This window comes from Gymnodraco acuticeps, unplaced genomic scaffold, assembly GCF_902827175.1.
Source record: "Gymnodraco acuticeps unplaced genomic scaffold, fGymAcu1.1, whole genome shotgun sequence".
NCBI lineage: Eukaryota > Metazoa > Chordata > Actinopteri > Perciformes > Bathydraconidae > Gymnodraco > Gymnodraco acuticeps.
Genome location: NW_022990565.1, coordinates 232523 through 253114, shown reverse-complemented (window position 1 = coordinate 253114; position 20592 = coordinate 232523). Strand labels below are relative to the sequence as shown.

At 43.3% G+C, this 20592-nt stretch overlaps 1 protein-coding gene across 13 annotated transcripts in view; it reads right to left on the bottom strand.

The window, feature by feature from the left end:
- Positions 1 to 20334, bottom strand: part of phactr4b (phosphatase and actin regulator 4b) — a 28239-nt gene extending 7905 nt beyond the window's left edge. The window contains exons 1-9 of one of the 13 annotated variants that reach the window (XM_034227788.1): positions 20191 to 20291; positions 19784 to 19881; positions 14135 to 14245; positions 13403 to 13447; positions 6540 to 6710; positions 5999 to 6079; positions 4564 to 5127; positions 2253 to 2600; positions 504 to 635 (exon numbers count right to left, since the gene is read on the bottom strand). In XM_034227788.1, the coding sequence (XP_034083679.1) occupies positions 504 to 635; positions 2253 to 2600; positions 4564 to 5127; positions 5999 to 6079; positions 6540 to 6710; positions 13403 to 13415 (1309 nt within the window). In that variant the 5' untranslated portion in view covers positions 13416 to 13447; positions 14135 to 14245; positions 19784 to 19881; positions 20191 to 20291. Of the gene's footprint in view, positions 1 to 503; positions 636 to 2252; positions 2601 to 4563; positions 5128 to 5998; positions 6080 to 6539; positions 6711 to 10349; positions 10562 to 13402; positions 13448 to 14134; positions 14246 to 14581; positions 14696 to 17873; positions 17893 to 19147; positions 19284 to 19783; positions 19882 to 20190 lie in introns of those variants that run through there. The other 12 variants (XM_034227792.1, XM_034227787.1, XM_034227794.1 and 9 more) reach the window with 12 other exon arrangements.
- Positions 20335 to 20592: the final 258 nt, after the last annotated feature.

The window sequence follows — 20592 nt, the reverse complement described above, 5'->3', positions numbered from 1 at the left end:
ACTTTAAACATGCAGTAGACTGGATTACATCTTCCTTTTTAAATTAAGTCAACCCCTTGTGTTAGAGCCCTTTAGCCCCTCCATTCATATCCATCCATCCATCCCGGTTGAGCAAGAGCTGAGTGGATTAGCACTTTGAAATTCACTTGACGCATTGAAGGCCACACCGGGAACCCGCTAAAGGCTCTCCCTCATTCACATGCCGAATAGGAGAGTAAAGCATCAACAACATTCAATCGCTCACTCACACAGAAGTTGGTTCTCATGTACACAAAGCACCCAGCACTCATGATCAGCTCATTATGTGCATGCGGCTCCTACATACCACATCCAAAGAAAAGCAATCAAGGCCAGGTAAAAAGGCATTTTTTTGGGGGGTGGGGGGGGGGGGGGGGGTATGCTGGCAGCGAGAGAGGACGCGACACGATGAAGAACGCAGACTCTGGACGAGGCATTCCAAGCACGGCAGCCTGGCCACAGAGACCCCAGAGGGCATCCTTTACCTGAGCGCAGGCCTCCGGCCCGCCGGCACAGGTAGACGGGCAGCGACAGGTAGACATCGTAGTCGCACTCTCGCTTCCAGCAGGACCAGTAGAGAGGGAGCTGAGCGTTCTCTCCCCCCTGCAGGGCGGAGACTAACAGGGAGGAGACGGAGGCCTTCAGCGGGAGTCTTTCATTAGCTGCAATATGGTGGTACTGTATATGTTGATGTATGGATAAAGTGCGCTGAAGGAGGGCCCTACATGATCATCAATCTATTGAAAAATAGCCCCATATTGTGGGAAACATGTTTTGTTTGTGTTCCTGCCAAAAAAGATCAAAAGGTCGATACCACAGGTATGTCTAATGTTGGTTTAATATGAAGCAAAACCAGGAACACCTTAGCTTAGCTTAACTATGTTCATACAAATGACCTACCAGCTTTTATTAACACATCATTTCTAATCTCTTTCATGCATACAAAAACTAAAATGTAAAACAACACGTTGTGCTTAGCCAAGTGTCTCCAGGATGTAGCTTTCCAAAATGTTAAGCAATTACTTTTAAAACATTATTTAGTTATGAATTTAAGTCAACTCCATTAAGATAAAGACTTCTGTTCTCTAAATTGGATTTCTTGTTGGCCTGCTCTATGTAGTCCAAAGCTGTTAAAGCTGAACATGTTTCCAAGCTACAACCAAACAGCCTCAAGAGACAACAAGCAACATGTTTCCCTTTGTGACAGGTCACATGACTAGCTGATAAAATGACATACGAGAGAAACAGCGTATTATAACTAAAGAAAAAGCTATCACACAGACTCATCTACAGGCATGACAACATGTGCCCATCAGCTTAAGGGACCACAATTCATCAGATCTGCTGATAATAAGCTACAAATGAATCAAAGCAGACAGCCTTGCCCAAGTGGGAATTAATGCAAGATGAGACAAACCCACAGTAAACAACAACAACAACCAGCACACCGCAACTGTGTGAGCAGCTTCCCACAGCCACAAGAGTCCGTTATCTTCGGAGTGTAAATTCTGGGGAGAAGTTGCAGCTAAAAGCAGTCCAGGCGTAATAACGAATTAGCAGGGGAAAAGCTCTTCTAGCAGCTCAGACAATCATTAACAGGACAGGAAGTGTGTGTGTAGCTAACTTCTTTAAAAGACTCTCATTGCCATCAGTTGTGCACTGACTCATGAATGAATGAGAAATGTTTTCGCCAGTGGGAAAATGACATGCTTATTGAGCAAATACTTTAGTGTTTATCATGTATACTTGACGGTTGATGTTTGGTTCATGGGATCATGTTGATACCCTCCATCTAGGCGTGGCTATCGTTGGATACAAGTGACAATACCAATAAAACGTACTTTAATGATAGCACTACTAATGGAGTATTGCATTTGATGCCTTTTTTTAAATAATTGTTTACTTATTATACTTTAAGTGATTCCCATCATGTGAATACAAAAATTCCGCTTTGTAAAATACCATCACCACTGATGAATGATAACATATATTTAAAATATCTTCCCATGGAATACACGGCACACTACTTCACGGCACAACACCGCATTATAAGCCACTGTAGCTACTGCAGTAGGGGGCCAATCACGTCGCAAATTAATCAAAGGACACCTGAAAGACTGCATGCAAAAAGTACATGGTAGAACTGGGTATGAAAAGGATAGAAAATAGACTCAATACTAGTTAGAACTGGGATATTTACTGATATTCATCATCTGCAATTGAGCAGAACTTACCCAGCATGGGGGCATTTCCCCTGTTCACAGGCTTGGGAGGGGGCAGAGGGGGCTGCTTGGTGCCATGAGAGGTGGAGGTCAGGGTTCCACCTGAGGACTGCTGAGTGGACGTCCCTGCAGAGGAGATGGACCGGACAGGTTTGGGCGCCACGGGCGAGTGAGAGCAGTACTGGCCCGCGGGGTGGTTGGATGAGGTGCGGGGTGAACCCTTGCCTCCAGGTTCGGGGGCGGAGGTCATCAGCCATTTTGGAGGCATGACAGAGTGTTTAGGTGGCAGAGGTTCACGCAGGGTGTTCTGCAGGGCGTCCCGCAGGGCTTCGGGGTCGGGGACAAAATGGCTGTCTGACTCTGAAAACACAACAAAAAATAGGTCATTCACTACAATAGTATTCTGGGGAAATTTGGACAAAAGTGGCAGTAACATTTTAACATCTGTATCCAGCTTTAGTACACACACTATTCCACATGGTAGGCATTTAAATCTCATTATGAAATATTTCTCTTCATGTTTCAGTTCAGGGACTGAGCAGCAAGCTAATTATTTTGCTGCTTCAACACTCAGAAGCGCTCCCTGTGATAGCACTTGTTTGAGAATTGCATTATCTAGGGATCAGCGGTGAAGATAAACAGAGTGGGCGACTGCAATTAGCACCAAACCCCCCCCCCCCACGCTGCTGATGCTGCTCCCACCCCATTCCTCAAAGCCACAGAATTGAAATGCAGGGTTATTTATTTACAGAATAGCCTTTATCACTGTGGCATCACATCACATAACCAAAGAGGAAATAATACCGAAGAGAGGAAGTGAACATGAAGAACAGAGGAATAGAGAGAGAGAAAAATGAGGACAGAAAGAAGGAGATGTGATAAAGATAGAAAGAGAGTGGGAGAGAGAAAAGCAGCATCAGAGAGAGAAAAAAGGAAAATACAAGGTGAGAGAGAAGAGAGACAAGCAGGGACACATGAAGGAAAGTGGGAGAAAATATCTGTTCACCTGCATATCTGAAAAATAACTCTCTTTTCTAATAGTAGTTCTGTATTGGCGTTTTCAATATGATGCATTATGTTATATTATGTTGCAACCAATGTTCCACATGTGGATAATTAAGGTTTCTTCATCTTATCAACGTACTTCTGAACACAGGTACAGAAGCGATTCATGTGTCAGATAAATGATAACTGGATCAAAAAGCACTGTTATTTCTCAAAGTTTAGTGTTTTAGTCAAATCAATTAGTTATGGCTCTTCCCCAATTATCACAGGGCTGACAGTGTTAGCGTTAATAATGTGTAAAGTGATGGTGCCACATTAATTAGGAGAGGAGAGGAAAGGACGAGCTATTCCCTCATGTTCCTGAATAAGAAGCGTAGCTGGGGCAGGGCCCCTGGGAGCCGACAGGAGCCTGTCTATATCTGGCAGGACAGCACATAAGCAGGAGAGTGACAGTATGAGTGAGTGGACTGATGAATCACCTACTATCATTAAGGATGTGTGAAAGAGGTCAAATTGTAGAACACCTTATCTTTGACTTTACAGTGAGGATTATTTAAAGGTCTCCTATCATGCAAAATGCACTTTTTTATGTCTCTTATACATAAATATGTGTCCCCGGTTTGTAAGGGAACTCAAAAAGTGTTGGAAAATAAAACCCTCTCTTTTCCTCCGTACCCAAATCTCTAAAAACGGGGGTACAACGGAGCTGATCCAGATTTCCTGCCGATATGACATAATATCGGAAATGTGGGCTGGCTTTATGCCCACGGCCCAATCAGAAACGTTGCTATCAGAAACAATGCCCGATGTGTTTTGGAAGTAATATGGTCTTTGTTTACATTAGCAAGCATCGCTAACACTCAGAGCTGTAGGAGAGAGTATGTGTAAAGAAGCAGGAGATAAAAAAGGTACTCACATTGTGGTAAACCCGCAAGAGAAAAAGCATTTGTGCTCTATACTGCTTCAGAAATAATCCTTGATGTGGTTTTGAACATGATATGGCATTTAATCACGGCAGCATTTAGCTGTGTATCTGGGTAGAATTCTCCTGCATGAACAGCCATAAGCTCCCCCCTCTTTTTTTTTTTTAAAGCTTCAGACCCAGAATCAGCACTTCTCTCAGAGGGTTGAAATAGAGGGGTATGGCTAGAATGGGTAATCTGTTTGGTATTTTGAGCATAACACTTCATAGACATGTTCTTTATATATTTGTATTATCTGAGAACTATAATATATGCCTAAAATTGGGATAATAGGAGACCTTTAAGATGGACTTCATGATAACAAATTGTACCCAAAAATACTGGAAATGCCTCACCTCTGCGGGCCCTTCCCTCCTCAGCAGACGCATGTCGGGGGAGGGTGGGCTTCCAGTCGGCCTCAGCAGGCCGACTCCTCCGTCCATCCTCCGAGGGGGCCTTCTGCAGCCCGGGCCTCTTCTGGGCGTCCTCTGGGTGGAGTCTGCCTCCGCGCCGGCCCTCCTCCATCTGCCCTTGAATCTGTCCCTGCCAGACCATGTTGGGCTTCCACTCGCCGTCTACGTGTGGACGTGGCCCCATTCCCCCCCCTCTGCGCACATCTTCATGCAGTCCCGTGCCCCTGGAGCCTGGAGCCCCCCGGCGCTCCCCGTCCGAGGGAGAGCGGACTCTGCGGTCGTCTGGCTGGGCGAGCCAGGCTGGGTTCATCCTAAAGTCTGACTCTGAGGGGGGTTTGCCCTGGCTGCATGGACTCCTGCCGCCCCCGCCCCCTCCTCCTCCTCCTCCTCCTCCTCCTCCTCCTCCTCCTCCTACTCCTCCTCCTCCTACTCCTCCGACGACCCCCACACTAACAGGCAGCGTGTGGCCGTTCTTCACGTAGTGCTGCTTCAAGTTCGCTGTATCTGCTTCGGAAAAAAGTTGTTCAGAAGAACATATGTCTTGTGAAAATACAGCTATAAATGATTATTCTGGAAAGAAAACCAAACACAAAATGTTTATTTCATCTAAATTATTCAAATAGTTTAAACTGCCAAAGGCCTTGTTTGATGTTATCGAATACTTTTGGGGTGTTCTCTCCCTCCTGAGCCTATAATAAAACAGAAGTATGATACGATAAGTCGATTAATACATAAAATGATTAACATCAACTTCCTTTAGGTAATTTCTCCATCTAAAAATGCCAAATAAAATGTTAGTTCTGGCTTCTCAAATGTGAGGATTTATTGACTTTATTAACTACCTATTGGTTTACGATCGAGTTATTCAAAGAGGACACCTTGGGCCCTGAGGTAATGTTATTGGACCCATTTTCTGATATTCTATAATAACTATAATAAGTAATACAAATAAAAAAATAACAGATTATTTGGTAATTCAAATCGTTTTTAGTTTACAGCCCTGTTCAGCAGTAAAACAGGAGGGTGTGTGTAGACAGTGTGTTTGTTGGTGTGGTGAAGGAGCAGCTGTAGGTTCAATAAATGGGCTTCTGCAACAGCGGGGCCGGCATTACGCTTGCACACACCCCTCTCAAAGCAATTCTGCTGCAGGGCACAATGCGTTCCATTTTTCCTCAGCGCTGGAGAGTGGCATGCCATTTTAAACAGATATTACATTGAAAAACAGCAAGGTGAAAGTAAATTTGCCTTTATTTTGAATATGTCTTGGACACCTGCTGGTTTGGAGGTCAGTGTTCCTTCCATTATGTACTGAACTCTGAGTGTACCGTGGTGTGTGGGTGTGATGTCAGATACAGCTGGATTACAAAAGCACTCTTACCATTGTCCGGGACCTCCTTCAGCACCCCCTGTTCTATAAGCTCCTGCCGCGTACGCCTCGTCGACATCTTTCTCTCCAGTTCTGCCGTCAAAAAACAGTTTTTACGTTACACACCAGGGCTGCACAATAAATCCTGTCAGCATTGCCATGCGTGTATAGTCCAATCCCAGAACGTGCAATGTCAAGAAAAGAAAAGAAACTCTTACACTTTATGGTAAAAGTGTTAGCTTTTTGATATATTTTCCATGAATTATCTACGAGGGAAGTCTGGCAGCCCGATTAAAACACAGTTTTCTTTTTAAGGAGAAAATAATGCAGTCAAATCAGTCAAATTTAAATCTGACCTCATGCGCCAGAATTCAAAGATGTTGTTTAAACAGGATGTTTTGTTAGCAGCTTATTGTCTTATTGTAGCTGATCACATGACGAGAGCCAAAGCAACCTGTAACATTCAGGCAGCGACACATGCATTGAGGCATTTAGCTGAAAACTGAATGTCACTGATACGACCGTTGATAAAGGACATAATGACGCCACAGACCTTCGGAGGTTTCCTTGAACTTGTCGCTGCTTTTCTTCTTCCGCCACTTCCACGGCTTGAAGATCTTGCCCAGGGTAGAGAACTTTCCCTTACGCTTTGGGGGAGGGGTGGTGTCCCCCGTGCTGTCCGTCTCTCCCACCATAGTGCTGTGGTGCTGCTCAGCTTCATCATCTGAAAGAAAAGCATATATAGAAGTGTTTTTATATACGTTTTTTCATATATTTTTGGGCCACCAGGGCCTTTATTGAAGAGACAGAGGGGATGACACACCGATGGGCGGGCAGCTCTACCAGGTGAGATATAGGGCGGCCCTAAGTCTAACTTTTTTAACCACATTTGTTGTACCCTAAAACAAGATGCAGGAAAAGATGTGGAAAATAAGAGTAGAGTTCCAGCAGCAGTTACAATACTCTGAGAGGAATTGAGCTCATCTCCTGCCGTGCTCATAATGGCTGTTATTATCTTTAGCTGTTAGTTCTCGGGGACTAGTGCGTGTGCTTTGGCAGGGTGATGCTGAGAGCTCATAGACTCCTCCACATATCCACAGTTAACGGGAGAGGTCTGACGCTGGCGTTCAGCCAAGATCTCTCACTGTCAAGTGCTCGCATTCCTTGGCTAGATGGAGACTAGTGCCTTATCAGCCTTTCAGCCCTCAGTGCCACTGTAGTGGAGAGACTCACACACGGAAGCCGTACAGTAGCAGAATGTAGTAGCAGCCATGATCTACGCATGCAGCTCGCTGTCAAGAAGAGTAACGTGAAGAAGAACGCTGATTATGAAATGCCATTAAGGCTTAGGATACTCCATTTAATGGCATTGTGCCGTCGTGGTTACATATTGTGATTGACAGGCACACTGACAGGGTGCTGAGCTCACAGAGAGTTTAACACGTTAGCTCTTCCAAGGCTGCAGCTGCTGCACTCAGCAGACATAATATTTACCAGTGGAGAGAGAATGGGGTCCAATTTAAAACATCCAGTCTCAGGCACACACAGGATGTCCCCTCCTGGAAGTCTGATTCCCACAGCACTGTGCTCTCACACAACACCTACAATACCTATGTGGCATGATTAGCCCTCTAATAAAGAATGTGGAAACATCAATAATATCATTTCTGGAAATAAACTGTGTTTGACACACACAGCAGGCGCGGCGGGGTTAGCTACAGACAAGCTTTCCTGAAGCTGGCAGGGTTTCAGTATCTTGCTAAGGGACATTTTAGCATTGTGGACAGTTGCTGACACAGGATTCAAACCCATTTTTGCAGCTGAAGGACAGAGTCTTTAACCGCTGCTGCACAAGGCTACCTCAATGCTGCTGGCGGGGTAACATTTGAACCGAATGCTTACAGTGTTTAAAAGTAGGACATTTGTATAAATGAAAAAAACATTTAAGTATAAACCGTTTTAATTCATAGACCAATTTAAAAATGAGGCTTTGTTGTAATGTCCTGGAGAGCCAAAAAAAATATATACTAGTCTACCTGGAAGAGGGGTGTTAGGTGTCCAGCTTCCATGGTGGAGGGACTTTAAACAGCATGCCATGAGGAAGCATGAAAATCAGCTGTCCTATATATGTCCCAACAGAAAATACAAGACGGACAAGTTCCAGAGAGCTGTTCGAAACCGCAGCGGGGAGGCTCCCGGTTCAATAGATATGTCCACACCATGGAAGGAAATCCAGCTTATCTTGGCGAGGTAGAAATCTGAGGATTCAGACCAGCTGCCATAGCATCCAGATTAAGCATTGCCTAAGGCCGCCTGTGATCCAGAACTGAGGTTCTCACACAGCAGACTGCTCCGTCACAGGAGCCTCTGACACAGTGGCTCAGCTGAAGGCAGTGAAGCAGGATAAGAGCTGCACACTCCACGGGGCGCTGCAGAGACCACGATTACAGACTCAGCACATGCAGCAGCCATCTATTTGACGAAGATGAACGACCATGTTCTTAGGTTTGTACATTAACCATGGACATCCGATTATAAAGTGTCAATCCACCAACACAAAGAGAAAAAAGAAAAAAAGTGCAGTACGTCCGATTCAATTATCACACCCAAGAGAGCTGTGAATCCACTTGAAATTATTTCTCACAGATACAGAGAGAGAAAACTCTTCCTTACATGTCATTGTTTCAGCTGTAGTGAGAAGTGGTCTGGTGTGTGGTGGCACTACAGCTGTGTATGGGAGTGGGAGGAAAGGGTCAAAAAGAGCCACAAAAAGGGAGAACGAGTATAGGAGTTATGGGAAAAGGGGGGTGGGGGGGGGGGAAACAGCCTGGAAACACAGGGAGGAAATGGCACTCCACCCTGACTCTGTGACCGAGAACAAAGACAACCTATTTCCCCTCAAACTCAACAACAAAACTGCTCATAAACACAGCGCTGCTTTAAAGTAAATACAAATAATATGTTTGAACATCTAGATATCGTGAACATATTACATCCAATAATCTGGGTTTTAATGGTCCTGCTCTGTAATCAGCAGCTCTGCCAAGATAAGGCATACCGGTCAGGAAGCATGGGGGTGTGTGACAGCCCGTCCACACAGCGACGTTGGAAGCTTCTGCCCATTCACTTTGAATGGGGTGACGTCACTTTTCGCCGAACTGCATTGTGGGAAGCAGAGCGGAGCTTTCCTGGCGTTTCAGGCTGCAAAAGTTGAGCAATGTTCAACTTTTGAAGATTCTGAAGCTTTCGGTGGAAGCGTCAGCCAATCAAATCATATGCCAGTACAAGCTCTAGCCAATCAAACCGCTGCTTGTGTGTCAGGGGTGGGAGATTCATGTGATTGGTTGTTGGTCGAGCTTCAGACACGCCCGCCGGCAAGCTTTTTCCAAAGCCGCTGTGTGGACGGGCCGTGACATTGTGTGTGTGTGTGTGTGTGTGTGTGTCCCTCTGACGAACCCCCATCCTGAAGCCACACCTACCACTCAGACATCTCCCAGAGTTCACACTAACCTCATGATTCGATGAGTCATGTCGGGCCTGGTCAGGTGAGCATGTGGTTAAAGGAGACTGTTGTTATAAAGGAGCCAGCCTTCAGCCAAAGCTGCTGGCCAAGCCTTCCTGATCACTCACAACACTCACAGGGTTGGGAAATACCTCCAACTTCATAATAAGCCTTACTCTTGCCAAACCAGATTATGAATTGTAATCTACTTAATTGACAGCACACAAAGGGGCTGTGATCACTGTGCTGGAATCTTTTGTGGACTAAAATCATTCAACCATTTAAAATAGCTGAGTAGGAGCAGGTCAAAAGAATAGCCTTTGAGGTATGAGGGAAAGAAATGTAAGACAATAGTTTAATCTGTCATATTAAATCACCACTTTCTACTTTGTCAAACCCAAGGTCAAGATCTATAATGAAAGATTTGTGTGGGCTTCGGGTCTACACACTTTGTAATATTAAAAACTGTAAAAATTGAAAAGAAAAAATAGGAATGAATCTAAAGTTATGCAAAATATTAAAGTCAGCCACAAGCTCTATTTACACAAATCCATAAATAAATAAAATGTATTTATTAATATTTAATCTTAATGATAAACAATCTCTAGTTCACTGTAATGAGTGTGCAACACACAAGTGTAAAAACACAGCTGAGATTCATCCACGTGATCCGTATGATTTAACATTCCTAGTGGTTGGTGAAGGTGGGGGCAAATTTGATTACATAATCCCCACCCCTTATCTCTCCTCTTTGCTTTAACTCATTGAAAAAGCACACAACTCCTTTCAAAACCATGCATGTAACTGCAACACAACTGTGAAAAGTACACACAGAGTGCATGAGTGAGTCAGTAAACTCACCGCCATTGTTGTGTTGTTGTGGGTCCTGAGCTGGGTTCTCCACTCGAAGGCTCTGTCCCATGATCCAGCCCCCGAGGGGCCTCTACCTGTCCTGCACCCAGGGGGACACACGCTACACTGGACAGCTGCACCTGCCTAACTCCTTCACAAACTCCCCAGGTCTCCTCTACATGAATGTTCTTATTCTCTGTGTTACTCTCGACTATTTGTCCTCTACGCCTTTCAGTTCAGTCCACCCCCTTGTCTTCCTTCCCGCAATCTCCTTAAGACCTTCCCTCCCTCCAGGAGTTGGATTCCCTCTCCCCCTCGCTCCCTGACCCTCCCTCCTTGGCTCGTTTCACAGGTCAGCATTCACTGAAAGATGCCTGCCATTCCTGAGAGAAAGCATGTTATGTTTTCAATTTAATGTGTGTGCTGTGGTATGTGGTGCAATGTGTGCATACAATAATGCATGTCCATTGTGGTGCAGCGAGTCTCCAGAGAGCAAGGATTTTTAACACTGATGAAAAAACTAGAGTTTAAATCAAAACACACATTATGTGCCCTGAAAAACAATTATTTACCGCACACTGGCGTCAGTATTTTCTTATTTTCTTGCCTTTTTAGCACTGAGATGACAAAGAGAACAAAAGGGAGGGTCTGTAAAAGCCATTCGCACATTAGTAATGCATCCATCCTAACAAACAAAAACCTCAATTTAGTCTCGATGTGAAGCATGGAGCTGAAGAAAAATGGGGAAATTTCAATCACAGCCCTGAATCGAGAGAAAGGTCACTTAAAAAAATATGTAAGTGACCTTTTAGCGGGAGCTGTTTTAAAGGTCAAAGGTGTCTGAGATGCTGCTCCCTCTCAACATTTCAACAACAGACTTGAATCCCAGCAGCCACTATGGCACTGAGCTCGTTAATAGGAGGAACGAAGGATCACAAGTCACTCTGACGAACAGGAAGACGCCGCGGTTTCTATATCCAGCATGCACGCTTATTTATATTAAGCTACTACTACGGGCTCTTCATAACTAACAGAGGGTGTTTATCATGCCGCTCACCTCTCTTAATGCCTCCAGACAGCATTTTATGCACATCTCCAAGTCTCTTATCACAGTTTTGCAGTCATTAGCAAGACTTTGAAACATGTTTGCCAAGGAGAGCTGGGGCTATAATAGTGAGCAGAAATGAGAAAGAGACAGCCTTCTCTAAAGAACAAGAAGAGTGAGAGCACAGAGTGGACTCCTGAAGTACTGCTTTGATTCCTTTTGAGATTTCTGTGTATTCAGAAAAGCTTGTCTAACTGCTCCTCAGAGGAATTCAGTGTCATTATGCCTAGATAGATCTGAGTTTCCTGAGTGATTGGCTTCATCTCGAGCCAGTCTAATGATGGAGAGCGAGTGTGTTCGGCTGGGTTCCTTTTTCTCTCCCTGTGCCCCAAATACAGCCTCCACACAGGGCTCGCTTCCAGAGAGAGCGGAGCCAATCCGCATGAGCCCAGAACCTGTTGGCCTGACCTGGATAACAGACTGGGCCAGGCCACTTCAGCAGGCACACAGACTGAGCAGGTAAACACGTATATGCACACGCACACACACACACACACACACACACACACACACACACACACACACACACACACACACACACACACACACACACACACACACACACACACACACACACACACACACACACACACACACACACACACACACACACAGCCCTGTCCACCATGGGCAGGGTGTGGAACCTATGGATAGCGCTCTGTTGCAGGTCTCATTCATGATAGAAGAGGGTTCTTTTTAACGTCTTAACATATGCTTCTTATTTTTCCCATGAGGACGTGGTTTCAGCAGCTTATCTGCATGGACATTGCCTTTGATAAGCAAGTTAAAAAAAGACTGGGATACAACACGTGTGAACAGGAAGCTATTTCTTAATGTTAGTATGCTGTTCATCCACATTATGGAAAGTACACTTTCTTGTCAAGAGCTAGATGAAATCATGAATACCACTCGCAGATTATCAGTATATTTGAAACTTTAAAAAAGAAAAGGAACATAAATAAGATATTGTGTGTTAGCCTGTGTTCCTGTTGGCAGATTGTGTCCCCTTAGGACAGTGTTTCTCAAACTTTTTCATACCAAGGACCACTTAACCAATAAAAAAACACTCGCGGACCATCTAACTCCACAAATATCCAAAAACACATAGTTTTTCTAGAACAGATTACAAATCGCCTGAAAATGGTACAAACAGGTGGCAACATGTGTGACGGAGGTGTTGCCCTGGGCTATATCATGCAATCGAAAACTTAACCTCGCTCCATTGCGGAGATATTCCCGCGAGAGTGCGGAAAACTTAAATTAACTTATTTATTTAAAATGTGAAATGTTACCAATATACTCACGGACCACTAGGGGGCGCTCACGGACCACCAGTGGTCCGCGGACCACACTTTGAGAAGCACTGCCTTAGGACAAAGCAAGGCTATTTTATCTCAATGTTAAACGGAGCTAAGCTAAACTTAGAGGCTGCTGGCTGTAGTTTCATTAAAGTGGTCTTTCTCTTTTATTATGAAGAAGCAACAGGAAGTATTGGCTTAGTTTACTACCCTTATTTGGCAGATTAGTTTTACAAACAGGAAGTGGTTAACTGAAGAGCTACAGGTGATGGTGGACCAAAGACAATCAGTGCTCATAAATCAAGGTCAACACACAACCTTTTTGCTTTTCAGAGCATGTTGGACAACGCATATTCTCCAAGTCAAATAAAAACCTCACAGAAATGTACTGAACCCTCTCCTATGCAACAGACATAACATACAGACCTATGCTAACCACAGCAAACCCCTGAAAAGACAAACGTTGGGAGGGGGCGCAAATCTTAGGCCCTGAGATGGAGAAGATGTACGGCTGGAGTCCTGAGTGGCTCATAAAAAGTGCACAGAGCAGACAGACCCCATAAACACATAGGATGTACAGAGAGATGAGTGAATCTACAGATCTCCCCACAGCATTAACACTGCACTTAACAAGCCACAGCGAGAAACTTGGTACTCACCACGATTTTCCATTACAGAATTTGAGGCACACCAATCAACGGTTCCTGAAAAACAACAGTAGGAGAGTCAGGATCAGATCGAGATGTAAACTGAGACACTCGAGTTAAACAAGTTAAAACAGTGTAATGGTAAATCAGTTTTTTTTACTATTAACCGTTTTATCTTCATCAACACAGCATGCTTGGATCCATGAGTCTTCAATCATATCATTAAAATTCCTTAAAAGCCATAATTAATCCTTTTAGTATAAAATTATCTGAAGCATCTCATTTAAACTGATGTGGGAAAAATAAATCCCTGACCACTTTCAAGACAAACACAAAATCAAACCATGTTTAGTTACTTCAATTTAGCTGAAGAAATCTCATATTAAATACAATCATATCATACATATCAATAATTAAATATATATATATATAAATGTTTTTACTAGATTATCAGCTGATAAAAAAAATGTTTAAGTCTTAGCATAGCTGACAGTCTGATACAATTACATATTTTTAACATATATAATGTAAGTATATTATATAAAATTGTAGATAGTCAAATGTTGCATCTAAAGATTGTTATATGTTTTCATCACAACTTAGAAAACATCATAGAACTTTATATAGCAATCATTCAACTTAATAGCTGCATTAATGTATCCTTCTACAGAATTTGGACTATAAATATCATTAGCATCATTAATAGTGCATTTATGAATACAAAATTAAAAAGTATAGACATACATTATAGAAAGTCATGGGTGGGGGTGGTGGAGGTCCTCAGCAGCAGTAGAGCAGTTTTTTTTTCAGGTGTCCATCAGGCTTAAGATGGCAGCTTCACCCATCCTAACCCCTCTGATAAAAGAAAAACAAACACAATAAGATTATAGTTATGATTAACAAAAAGCATAGGGAGTGAAGATGCCTGTATCATCGCAAAAAGAATAACAGCTTATAAGTCTGAAAGTAAGACACGATGTACACGTGACAAAGTGTGACAATTAGGGCTGCACGATATTGAAAAAAACTGACATTGCGATATATTTTTTTCCCCTGCGATATATATTGCGTTTTTTTTAACTATATTTAACCGGATGAAGGATTTTAGTCACGGACGTCTGGATCTTAACTGGTTGACTCATTATACCTTAAGTCATGATCTAACATGTCATGATAATACATGTTGCTTACCCTCAAATTCATCTGTGAATGAAGAAGAGAAGAACCTTTTTGTATCCAAAATAGTTCCAGATGGCAGATGTTGCTTTTCTTTTTGGAAGTACATTTTCATTCTCGCCAGTATTGTCCTCCTGTGCCTCGCTCATTTTTTACCGGTGTTTTGATGGTCTGCAAACTAGCGGGGCCTGCTGTGATCTGATCAAGAATGATTGTGATTGGTGGTTTGCTGTGCATGCAGAGCCTGCATGTCACTCACTCATGTCAGTACTCCTGACATGAGAGCCGCACAAGTTTTCCTTTTGTAGCAAGCAGCAAAATAATTGTAACATGACGTTTTTGAGTTAATGTACCTACTTAATATCGCACGTCCTAAAAAAAAAAAGCTTCCTGGCATTCACACAGACTTTTGGTTTCTATCTGGGCATTGTTCAAATTATTCACAGGTGGAAGTCAAAACGCTGTCATCGAAACACTCCAACAGTGGAATTAAACACTTATGTTGGCCGAGTGCATCACTTCACAACCACAAAGTAATAACGGTTTTAAGTACCTGAAGTGGGCATTTATGTATGGCAAAAAACACGTTGCTGTGGATTATTATAGTTACTGACTGAGCTGGCAAATAAATATCAAATAGGGTTTATTAAATATAAAATAAATGCATGGGCATACTGATGGAGCCCCGGGGCAGAGAGCAGCAGAGCGGGGGGGAAACAAAGTCAATTGTGATTTCACTCAGAGGGTAGAACCAGTTGATAACACCAGAGAGGGGTGGTTAAGAAGAGGGCTACAACCAAGGGATGGAGATTACTTTCGTAGCGACTTGTTTAGTCTATAAAATGCCAGAAACATATTGAAAAATGTCCATCACAGTTAAGTAAACCCAAAGTGATGTCTAGGAATGTTTTGTTTTGTGTATCAATATTTAAAAGTCTGGTTACTGCATTTCTTCCATTTTCTGCATGACAAATTATTGTAATAATTGATCTATTCTCAAAAAAGTTTGGCAATTATTTTCCTGCCAATCAACTTCAAACAGTCGACTTTTTGTTTTGAACATACAGTACGCTACATCTCTTTGACTGAAACGAAAACAAATCTCCATTCTCACAAAAGAAACTTAGCTAAGATTAGCAGACTTTACTTTCCTGCTAATTCTGGACCTGTTGCCCATTTGTTGAAATATCAGCTCTTGCCAGGTCAAAGACAGAAGGAAGGGAATGTTCCATAATGCTGTGCTAAAACTAGAGCTGTAAGGACTGGCCTATTAGACTGCAACCATTTTGTTAATTAAATTGCTTTTGGTTCAGGATTCCTGAATGAGGATCTGCTGCCTTTCTGTGTTTTACATCATTATGACTTTGATACGAGCTATTCTGAGGCATCACCTTGGGCTCTATGGAATTCTCATTTGCACTTGGGACTATTTAAAGGGTTTCGATGTAAAAAATAATCACTAGCTGCAACCTTAGACTTCGTAGCATCAGAACACACTGTACTGCCAGTTGACTTTTATTTGCAATAAAATAGCTGCTATACTACACAATCCACATCTTTTAGAGGCAATCTAGAATAAATAAATCACAGATATTTGCCTTGCATGACAAACCCGAAAAACAAATAATTGTTATAATTGCTCAGGAAAAAAAGATGTTTATGACCCAAAGTCCAACGCATTCCTTCAGTTCTTCTCTCAACAAAACTGATGAATTTCCATGTAGGCAATTCTTCTGGCGGCACAATGGACCTACACATCTGCTTTATCTTTGGTAAATTACTGATATAACCAAATTGCAGCCATCTTGACTGGTGGGCAAACAATATTTTCAACAAATAGAAATATAGGAGCAAAGGTCCAGGCCACAGGAGGCCTTTTCACAAGACTATTAATTTAATCAATGATCATGTTATTCATGATGATAAAGTAGAGCACCACACATGTGTAGCTGTGTAGAAACCATTTATTTTACCCATCATTTGCATTTCTGTTTTTCCGTATTTTGTGTTCCTCTTCCAAGTCAATTTACTGACAGGGTCAAAGCTTCCCCATGAAAAGAAGAAGCCTGCGTAACGACATACATACGCCAAACAGGCCTGCCTACAACCACATAAATGGTCTTTAAAGTATTGTAGTGTTCGCAGTACAGCCATCCAATCAGACCGGAGGATAAACCCCAAGAGGAGAATAATGTGTCCATGGTTGGTTGGAGATGCAATGGCCGGATGACTCAAAATAATCGAGCCGAGTGGTGAGCATTTCGCTCTATCCAGGGAAAGGGAAAATATCTTTGGAGTCTGAAAGTACGAGCGGATTTGAAGCATTGGGGGGGTAGAGCTGCAAAAACGGAGAATTTTCCACCATTTCAGCCACAGCCCCATGTGTTATGTATGCATAAACACTCGCATGCATCGCTGCACGTTAACTACCCCACAGAATATCCCCCAAAAAAGAATTGGCTTAGCAGATATATTCCACAATTAAATATTGCTCTGTTTCACTTGCTGTTTCTGCCACGCTCACAGGCCCAGAATGTGCCCATAAAAAAGGGATGTTGATGGCCTACTTCCCTTCTGAGTCGTTAACCCTCTCCCTGCCAAACACAGATCAATATGAAAGGTGATGAGTTTGTCCAAACTGTGCAGGACCCTCAGTGTCTGCACTGTCATGAAAGAACACTTCTTGGGAGCCTTTGACAGCTCCGCCGCAAGTCACATCAAAGTCTTGGGCAAACAAATCGAAGAAGACAGTACGAACAAAAACACCCAACTGAAACGTAAGTCAAAAAGTGATTTCCCCCTCGTCAATCACCACTCATACTTTAATCTTGACTGCAACTCTATACAATCAGGAGACCTTATTACAAACCCACATCCTTTTCATGGAGGATACCAACTGGGAATCTGTCCTGTTCCCAGCTACCACAAACCCACACTCACTGGGATAGAAGCCGCCAATCAGGTATGTGAAAGTAGCCGTTTCAAACCCTCGAGATGTCCCGACCGTATAATCTTCTGTGGGGCGCACACACCCTCACTGGAGCACTCTTCTAGTGTTGATTCAATTACGATGGGAGCGGAAACGGCAGCAGCTGGCTGGCTGGGTTATGCCATCTTTAAATAGTAGTGTGCTTCCCACTGCAGGGCTCGGTTTTGGGCACAAAAATCCGCCAAGTCCATTGAGGGAAATCATTAACACAGAGCTAAACGAAAACAGACTTCCCAAAAAGTGACGTTCTCACAAAGAAGGTGAATATGAGTTAACAGCAGTATGTCCCGAGTCAGGTATGAGCCAAAGCATACTTACAGGCCTGATCCTGAGAGGTATCTATGATAGATGTGTAGTTTAGAAAAAAGTGGATGCTGTTACGAAAGCAAAATCCGACCTGCAGTCTCTCTGCTTGGACCTTTCTACAGCGTGTATCCGAGCAACACAGTTTCAGCACCCCTCTCCGAAATGGATGGACAAGGGAGTGTGTTCCCAATCCGGGCCGGGTGAGCGTCACCACCAAGCCTGCCCCAGAAAAGTATCATTCACCACCACAGGGACTGATGGCCCACTTTTATCCTGTCTTTTTTTAACAAGTACAACATGCTCCTTGCCTTTGCTAAACTTTTCTTTTCAGAGTCCCTACACCTGTGTGAAGTTTACATTACAGGGATGACTTTTCACCATGATGAAGGTTATGGATCACACACACACAACAAGTGTTTACATGGTATATGTTCGCTCACTTTACACTCAGTTTCTCCACATTAAAGCCAGGCCTGCTGCTCCCTGCAGGGTGGAGCACAGACATTCAGCTGAGAGCTCGGGTGGAATCTCAGAACAGTCTCATCTGTGGTCTAACCGAATCAATCAAGCCCAGCTGACAGTTTAACCATCGGTGGTTGACTCTTAATGGCCCATTAAAGAGGGGGGGGGCTTCAAATAGGAAGTGGAAAGAGCTGCAACACAAGCCATGGGGCAGCAATTCTTTCTCAGAAGAGAAAATTAACTTCAGGAGCTATTACGCCATGGCCAGATGAATCCGGAGTGTACTGAGAAGAGATACAGAGGGAGAGGAGGCATCTGACCAGACTGTTAGCCAGGGTTTAACATGGGACATGAGACAAATGTATCATTGGACATCATTGGAAAAAAATTATAATAATAAGCCAAACAATTATTATGACCACATAAGGAACACACACAGGAACAGACATACTAAAGCTACTATCAATAGGTGTTCAGGCAAAAAAGTGTGTCAGCCTTGGTTGTCAATATATGAATAAATTACTGAATGTTCCTTAGGGCATCCATTATCTTACAATGTCCTTGAGGAAATCCAATCAATAATACAACACATGACTTAAAAATGTAAATCTTTGCAAGGCTACCATCTCCAGAATTACTATTTATTATATCAGATCATGCACATATTATCTGTAAAGAAGACGAGTGTATCACGTCTCCCATCTTTGCCCGAGCGATCCTGTCCTAATTAGATTTAAATGGAGCGCTGATTTCTAATTGTATCGCCGAGATTAAACCCACTATAACTTAACTGCTTTATTTCCTGAGGCAAGGTGTTGAATTACCTGAGAGGTGGACGCGGTCTATGGCGTGAAAAGCATCACATTAAAGCGCTGTTAGTCCTGGCAGAAGGAAAACACGGAGTATGTGTGAAGGTTTTCTACATCTACATCTCGCGCCAGTGGACTCAAGATGCTGAGGAGTGAGTGAGAGGAGAGCGGGTCGAAACAGCCGCAGCGTGCACAGCAACATCCGGTCACGCTTTTCAAAATAAAAAACCGTTTTTTTCATTTTGCAACGTTTTATAGGAAACACAATTTAAAAACTGGACATATGAGGTAGGATTCGTTATGCAGGGATTGACCATGTTTGATGATTTGTCACTTATCTTTTGCATACACACATCATGAAGTGTAGCCTAGTTATAACATGTTGTCAACGTTATAAATGAGCTATTAGGCTACTTGAAAGCAACGGGATTTCTCGTCAATGCACTGAGTAATTCTGCACCTTTAAATAAAGCTGCAACCCAAAGTGCTTTGATTTGGCAGCTGGTCAGTTTTCCGATTCTAGCAGCATCTCCTTACTGATGGCTGCAGGCAAAATTACACATGCAGAGGAAAAGCGTTCCCAGAGGCCTGCAAATGAATTTTCCACAACATGACGCACTGTTATAACGGGGAAAAAAACGTCATACAGACCTTTAAGATGCATCCCACTGACGGAGAGATCCGACAAACAACGACACACACCATCTACATCCTGGAGATAACACACATCCTTTGTTGTGCATGGACGCCTGTGTGCACAGATCAGTCGAAAATGGAGTTTCAGGAGGTGAAACAGTAGCAGTGATTTCCGCGAAAATGGAGCACACACGCATTGATGCTAAGGCACACAGACTTTGCAGATCACCAAGATATTTACAGGCAACACTGCACTGTAAACGTGCAATTTACTCGCGATGCCGGCTTGTTTTGTGTCGGCCAAGTTGCAGCGAAACTTAGGTTATTGTCTGACGAGACATCTTCCCTCCAAACTCAGTCAGTGTGGCATACTTGCTCCCACATGACACCAGCAATCACATACCCTCTCTCTGTTGACTTACCCTCCTCCGCCTCCTCCTCTGAAATTAGTTAGAGCCAATGTAAAAATAGCAGCCCGGTCATTTCCACACCTCACACTTTCCCCCTCATCCAGTACCCGGTCCAAACATTTTTGCGCACTTACCGGAAGCCATCCCTTGCTGGGCATCCTGGTACCGGTAGTTTTCGGTGGAAGCTGCAGCTCCTCTGTGGGCGTTGCTAACACAGCTCCTCGTTGTGTTGGGAAGACTTCACTACCCACGAGGCATTGCATCGCATTGATCTGGGTGGGGAGGGGAAGGGGTGGAGGAGCATTCCGTTATATTGTCCAACTCTCCCTGTTATAATGAAACACTACGACGTTCACAACGGTGGTGGAGTTGGACACTATAACATAATTAACTGTCCCCTTATCACTCTATGTA